The sequence below is a fragment of the Apis dorsata genome, unplaced genomic scaffold (genome assembly GCF_000469605.1).
Source record: "Apis dorsata unplaced genomic scaffold, Apis dorsata 1.3 scaffold_741, whole genome shotgun sequence".
Taxonomy (NCBI): Eukaryota; Metazoa; Arthropoda; class Insecta; order Hymenoptera; family Apidae; genus Apis; species Apis dorsata.
Window position 1 is genome coordinate 144356 of NW_006263902.1, and position 8192 is coordinate 152547.

At 29.2% G+C, this 8192-nt stretch overlaps 2 protein-coding genes across 4 annotated transcripts in view; one reads left to right on the forward strand and one right to left on the reverse strand.

The window, feature by feature from the left end:
• Positions 1 to 342: 342 nt before the first annotated feature.
• Positions 343 to 3771, reverse strand: LOC116184852 (exosome component 10). Its single transcript, XM_031513810.1, has 5 exons — positions 3462 to 3771; positions 3142 to 3387; positions 1547 to 3058; positions 886 to 1418; positions 343 to 579 (listed from the first exon to the last, which is right to left on the reverse strand). The coding sequence occupies exons 1-5, from the start codon at positions 3582 to 3584 to the stop codon at positions 369 to 371; spliced, it is 2625 nt and encodes an 874-aa protein (XP_031369670.1). The 5' UTR covers positions 3585 to 3771; the 3' UTR covers positions 343 to 368.
• A 417-nt stretch (positions 3772 to 4188) lies between these two features.
• LOC102678088 (serine-rich adhesin for platelets) overlaps positions 4189 to 8192 on the forward strand; it is a 28975-nt gene continuing 24971 nt past the window's right edge. For all 3 annotated transcript variants that reach the window (XM_006622742.2, XM_031513806.1, XM_006622743.2), the window contains exon 1: positions 4189 to 4456. The gene's annotated coding sequence lies outside the window, so the exon portion shown is untranslated. The remainder of the gene's footprint in view (positions 4457 to 8192) is intronic.

Consider the following 8192-nt stretch of genomic DNA (forward strand, 5'->3'; position numbering starts at 1 on the left):
GAAAGGAGGGGAAGAGAGTAGTATTTAATTTACATTTTTTTATAATATTAATAATATTATAATATAAAGTTATTTAAAAGTTATCTACAAGCATTTATTGCATTTAATTTATAGACAATATAAAAAAAATGATATAATTGCATGTAATATGTACATGATGTGAAAAAAAACATCTGCCATCATAATTTTAAAGTCTTTTAAAATTTTTGAGTTGTTAATTGTATTTAGTGATATAAGAAGATATAATATACCCTGGATAATTATTAAAATATTACAATCGATTTTTATATATTTAATTTCTTTTGTTTCTTCTTTTTTCGGTTTTTTTGTTTTTTCTTTTTCTACAAAAATAAAGATTGATATTTGAATTATAAATTCATTAAATGATAATGAAATGATATATAAATAAATGATATTCTTACCATTGTTTGTTCAAATTGTACTTGATTGGGTACGTTTTGACTACCTCCTTGAAAAGCACTAAAATCTACGATTTTATAATCGAATTTTTTTGATGGCATCATGCCTTTTTTTTCCAAATCTTTAATTATACGTTCTCTTTCTCCTTTTTTTCTTGATCTATAAATAAATTCATTTTATTAATAATTCTTGTCATATTAATTATTATTGATTATTAGTTCATATATTTATAGCTTATAAATATTATAAGATTACAATTTTAAAATAATAATTTTAAAATAATATAAAACAAAAGTAATCATCTAATATTTTAACAAAAATAGTTATTTTTATTATAATTTATGAAAATATTGAACTTTAATTAATAATATAATAATAACAATAATATATATAATAATAATATATAATAATAATAATATAATAATAATAATAATAATAATAATAATAATAATAATAAATACTTACCGCAACAAATTCATGGTTTCATTATTTGGAATTTGTTTCTGTTTTTTTGTTATACTTTCTTGTGCATTTTGTTCTTCTTTCAAATGTTCAACTTCACTTATATCTTTTTTCAGATCTTGAATAATTCTGGTCTCTAATATCGGAACTGGAGTTGATAAATTATCATTAGTTTTTTCTTCCTGTACTTCATCTTGTTTATTAATATTTGAATCTCTTTTTCTTTTACGTCCTGGCATTTGACTTAATGGAGTTTGAGATGGTTTTCTTGATAATTCTGATTCATTTTTTCCTGTTATTATTTGGGAAACTTGTTTAAAGTGTTCATAAACTCTGTTTTTGCTTTCTGCAATTTCTGTTTCTTCCTTTTTCAGTTTATTCAAACGATTTTCTTCTTCTTGTTTTTGTTTCTCTCTCTCTTGTGCTTCTTGCTCTGCTATCATAGGTATAACTCGTTTATATCGTTCAAATGGACTTACAAAAACAAATTTTTTCTTTTTAATGCTTTCCTGCTCAGTTTTTCCAACTTCTTCATCCTGTAAATAAATAAATAATCATTGAAATAAAAATTATAATTATCAAAATTATATTTGATGTCATTTATTTTTAATTCTTGTGTGAAAAATATATATAATTTAAATTATGTTGTATATTATTATATAACCTCGGATGTTGCTGGACTGTCAAATACAGTCACTGTATGTTTTGTTGCAATATTTGAAATTGGTGTTTCTAATATATTATTTTTATCTAACAAACATGGTAAATCTGCTCTTGCTTCCATATCACTAGGAATATCATGAGGGGAATACATCCATACATCTAAATTAGTATGATGATTCCTTTGTGTTAATCTTTGTCTAATATCTTCTTCAAGAATTGGTTTAATAAGTGGCTGTTCTCTAGCCTTCAATATTATTTTGTGCAGTTTTAATAAATTCTGTCTAACCAAAGGAGGAATAGAATCACAGCATGCTAAAATTCCTTGCATTTCACGAGGTAATGTTTCAGCTATGTTTAACAACATATGATTTGGTAATACATAAGCAATACTATCATCTTCTACTCTAGCTGTATCGTCTCTCCATTTATGCAATTCTCTTAAAGCATAAAGTTGTTTATTATTAAACATTTTCTGACTTTTTCTGTACATTGTCATACAATTTTCTTCTGTCCAAATTGGTTTAACATATGTCTTTTTACAAATCTCCGTACTTCTATCATATACAACTTTCAAAATATTAATTTGTCCATTAGCTACATCAATTAAAGCATTTTTTAACATATCCTTTATATACAATAAATAATGTGTATCTTCTCTAGCATATTTAATAAGTTTTTCTGGTAAAGGTCTTATGCGCCAATCAGCCATTTGAAAATGTTTATCAGGATCTACATTACAATAATGTTTCAATAAATATGCTAAACTTAAATATGGTAAATTAAGTTGTTTCGCCGCTTGATGTGTATCAAACATATTCACTACATATAAAGATAAATCTCTTTGAAGCCATTGTATGTCTAAATCTGCTCCATGAAAAACTTTTAATATTGTTGGTTTTGTAAAAATTTCATTTAACTCATGTAATTCAGATCTCAATGACAAAGTATCTATCAAGTAATCTTTATCTTTTGTCGAAATTTGCATCAAACAAGTTATCCCTTGAAAACTTCTATAAGAATGATGTTCTAAATCTACAGCGATTTCTTTATATTGTTTTAAATCATTTATCAATAACTTAATATCCGATGGATCTTTAATCATTACTAATAATGTATCTTCCAAGTTTTTGTATTTTGTTGGTTCAGATTTTTTCAATTGATCATTGGGAGGAACAAACATATTCAGTTCATATTCATAAGGATGATTAAACACTTCACCATTTTCACTTTCTTCCAAATAAATAGCTAATGGTTTCAAAGAATTAGGTTTATCTTTAATCCTTGGACACCAAGGTTTTGAACTATTGTCAATTTTATCTTTGAACATTAGCTGTGGTCTTTGAATGTTTTTACCAGCCAATAAGCGTATAGATTGAGCATTCTCTGAAATTTGCAATGGTTGACAAATTTGATTGTTCCATCCACCATTGATCGGTTGACTCTTTAAATGTGAAACCACAACTTCTACTTCTGAATTTTTGGTAATACCACATTCTTTGTCCATTAAAGCATTCTATAATATGAAAAAAATATATTTATAAAGAATAAAATTTATATATAAAAAATCTTAGATATAAATGTTTTAATAAAACATACAGCTCGATCCAGTAGTACATCATTTGCTTCTAATAAAAGATCAAATTTTTCTTCAATGTCGCGATTTGAAATATTATTTTTTACACCAGTAATTCCCAATACATGTTGCACAACGTTTAATAATAATTTTATATTATTATCTTTATTTTTGCGAAAACTGGGAAAACACGAGTAATAATTGAAATTAGATCCCGTCGGTAAATTATTAGCATTTTTGATCCCAAGTTTCATAACATGGAATGCTTCCTAAAATAAAATATATTATATTTTAATTTATATGAGAAAGAATAAATTTAATGATTCAATAAGTTTAATCATACTTGAACGTAATCATGAAAACTTGCATATCCAGGTATGACTTGATTAATTTCTTTATTTTCGTTTTTTTGAGTTTCATTTTCTAGTATTTGGCAATTACCACTCCAGTCTTCTGTAGGATCCATACTGTTAATTATAAACTACTAATTATTTTTTCACTTTCATTAAAAATTATTCGATAAAGTAATAAAATAATGTACAAAATTGCACAACATATTCCATTTTTCCATCCATAACCTCCAATTTTCACGATGCGTTAACATACACACACTATGTCATAGATTAATCTAATCATGAATCAAGTATAGAAATTTACATTTTTCAAGAATCATAATAAATAATTTTAATAATTGTAATAAATATTCCAATAATTTTTAATTAACTTAATATATTTATTATATATTATTTATATTATGTTATAGAATAAATATTGCATTTTATAAAAAAAAAATTAAAAAGTTTAACATTTATGAATATAGTGTAAAATAAGTTCTATTATTTATTTTATTATATCATCAACATATATTTAACACGAGTTAATACTTAATAAATAATAGATATATTAAATTTTATCTATAGTAAATATCTAAAATATATGGAAAAATGCAATTGCAATGAAACTAGAAAGATCATATGAAAGTATTTTTTAAAATGCATACACTTGCAATATAGAAAATGACGTCGAATGATGGCGCTAGTATCACTATAATCTATCCATTCCCTGTTCTCAGCGATCAAGTCCAAAATTAGTAAATAAAGATGGTGGCAGCGCATGAACCGTGTGCGGTATCGTCACGCGAAAAATGTCTAGTAAAATGAAATGGAAACGAAGAACGTGTGCGATCTCTCAGAAAAATTCAAAAGTTGTAGAGACTTAGTGATCAAATTTACCGTAAAGACGATTATAACAGTGTAAATAGTGTATCTTTTCTATAGTTCCCCGGGAGCGGAAAGCAGCCGCAAAAGAGGATAATTTGGCTCCAGAGTTCACTGTAAGGTACAAATTCTCGCTATTTTTAGACTCTACCCGAGTGTCGATTCTCATTCAGAGCATTCGTTCGTTTCATCGACGATTACAAGTCTCAAGAACGGACATGTATCCTGAATAAAGAAATGTTACGAAGAAGCGTCGATTTTCTGTCGTGGGCGTTTTCGATTACTCAATAACGAAGAAGGAAACCTCACCATTATCATCATCATCCTTCGTTTTCGTCATGGTTCTCGAATATTTATAATATTATTATGAAGTATTATCCAAGAACATTTCTTCCTTCGACTTCGTGAACAATCGAAACAATTAACGGATGTTCCTAAAGAACTCATCGAAATATCAGAATGCTATTTTTATCGATAGGAACCTACATACCGTGCTACGTGCTTTAGTTGCATACGATGCACAAATACATACACATACACAATGACATACATTTTATTCAACCTAATTGATAGAATGATTTTTGAGTCGATCGATGTCTTATTCATCGGTAAATTAATTTACCGATTCTACTCATCAGTCTTTTCTGTTGATTTGATTTTACTGTCAATATTTACATCAAGTTTCACCATATATACTTGAATTTGTGATGCTCAATCCTGATATTAGAATTTAAAGAAAGTAGTAACATTTTCTCACATTATTTTTATGCGATACGATTTGTATTTTAATAATATTTCATATAATACAATTAATTAATTCTTTATATTTGAAATCAAAGAATTTGAAAGTTTTAATGAAACATTGGAAAAGAATTACTAGAATTGGAATAGCATAGATCCAGATGGTCGCGAATGAAATTCACCAAGAGTAGTCTATTAATTCTTGATGACTCAAACTTTCGTCGCGAGAAATTGCGATCCCGCGTACAATCACCCATTGCGAACGTAGATAGATTCATTCATATATGCAATACGAGTCGTACGGTAGAATAATAAAAGTTTTAATAATAATATGTGAATCATAAGATACCATACAAGTCACCACATGACGTCATGTTTGAATGACATCTACCCCTAAGAAATATTGGATGATTGATAATTTGAAATGTATTACTTTTTTATTGCTTTCTTTATCATTTTTTATAATGGAGAAAATACAATGAAATAATTGAGAATCCATAATATATGAAACGAATGAATAAAATTTTATATACTATAATCATAGAAGATATATGAAATAATATAAAGTAAAAATTTACTATCTAATTTGGAATGCATATAATGTAGGTGTTTGGAAGCGACGTAACAAGGAACCGCGCGTGCTCGGTCGATCGTCGATGTTTCGAGGCCACAATAAGACAGAATCGACGTTGGCAAATTTTTCGAGCGATCGTTGCCAAACGGCGCCTTCGCGCGTCGACCCTCTATTTTGCGAGTATTTCTTCATTCGATTCATCCTCCTAAATCACGTAATATATATATATATATATATGTACATATATATATATATATATAAAACATATATATGTACACACACATATACGTATATATATATGTAATATATACGACAAAATAGCAAAACAAAAAAAAATTATTCGGGAAGTAAGCAATTCATATTATGAAAGTGCGATAGTTCGGTACGTTACAATCAGTCGCGCATTTATTTCTAATTGCTCGGTCGGATTTATCTCGCGTTCTTTCAGACTTTGCTCGTTGACAAGAGGTATTTTAAACTCGATCTATAAATAAGAAGTAAAAATTATCGTGACCTGGCTACATCGTTCCTATAAGCATTATATTCAAATTACTCAGCTCAGGATCATTTGCTGTAACAAGTCACATCATTCGAGCAATGACATAACAGAATATGACGCGACAATATGTCAAATTTTGAAGATCAAATCGAATAATATTCACTGAGTTTTATGTTATCGACATTTATTCACAAGTCTTGGTTGATTCTGAAACGTTGAAATTGATTTTTGATTTGACCGCGGAAGTGAAAAAAGAGAGGAAAAGAGAAAATGGAAGTCATTAGGACATCAGCCCTGAAGCTGGTCTTCCCACGCGGCGGGTCTACGTGCCCGCTAAAAATATCGAAACGCACCACGATCGAGTATCGAGAACGAGACTGACGGAGAGAACGCGACTTTGTACGCGCACGTGTTCTAAGCGATGATTAGATGACAATTAGACAATTCTCGTTTTTATAATCATATATATAATTTCGTTCACGTTACAACAACTTTGACAATCGATGCAATAATAATAAGGAAAACACGATTGGTATTCAAGATAATTTAATTCGATTAATCAATAAGGTACTTAAACTACCTACTTGTTCGAAAAAGAAAATAGTAAAAATTGTTGGTTCTTTAATCTCTATTAAAAGTGGAACTCGTTTGGCACAGATTGGTGTTCGTTGATTCGCGCAGCGTGACTTGTGTGACAATCGGCCAAATGAGATTGTCGCGAGGAAGTCAAGGTTTCGAGAAATATTATTCATTTGCACTTCGAGCAAGGAACGATTTTGGTATACGTTATCAAGGTTACTCATCGAGATACTAGCAAATCAAAATATTTTGAAACATTATAAACTTGCTAAAAAAATTAGTATCATGCGCGAGAGATCCAGAGAGATTTTTTGCTTTCGATGTCTCGTCATTCTTATTTCCTTGGGAGAGAAATCATTTGTTATTCACGTTTATGAAATTAATAAATTATTTCTTAATTCACGAATCAAATCACCGTTCATTGAATCCATCATTGTCACCGGGTTGATTCGAAAAATAACAACGAAAACAAAGGAAGTTCCGATATCGAAGGAATAAGATTCGATCGAATACAGTTGGCAGCACGCATATGGGAAATGGATACACGTATCGTCGGGGAGGCGAACGTCGCGAGAGACGTTGATCGGCGGGAGAGACGCACACCGGCGTCTCAACACCGAAAATAAACTCACCGCACTTTGTCCGTCTGTCCTTCCTTTTCGGTTTCACCGTAACTCCGATAACCATACTCTGCCTCTTCGTTATCCTCAATCACGAGACTGCGAGGTTTCATTCTCCGAGGCTTGGAGGTCGATCCTCTGGCAGGGTCACCTTTCAAAAAAGATCATGCGTCTCTTTATTCCCTTTCTTTCTTTTTCCTTTTAGATGGCGTTATTCGTCTTCCGCTGCAAATATCCGGCAAACGATCATTTCAATACACCGCTTTTCTTAAGTGAAATATCTGTTTATCGTTATTTCATTTTTTAAGATATAAATTATTATGCGTTTTTTTCGAATAAATTAATCAAGATTAAAAAATTATACGTACTTTTTAGGGATTTAGAATTAGGTCTAACTTATTTTTCTTAATGAAGACATTATAATGAAAATAATAAAAGATTTAAATTTTTATATATATTGAAATATTAGATATTTTAAGACTCGTGTATGGGCATAAACTCGACAAAATAAAAATCGATATTCGATTCAGTAAAACTTCATTTATATGAATGAAACTCTAGAAGTGTCTGATGCCTGAAACTCTATTTGAGTCCCTGTTACCTATACTATTGCTGACGTTTTAATATACATACACCTGCGCCTCTTTTTACACGGCAGGTGCGTACCATGCAAAAAAAGGATTGTGTAAAATACAAAGAACAGGCCATAGTTACATTACATGTTATATCGAGAAAAAAATTTTAAATATTCATACCAGAAACGTATGATTTTGAAACGCATGAATTAATGTGCACTAATTAATGTGCGTTTTTGCCATCGTAAAAAAAAAAAAAAAAAAAAAAA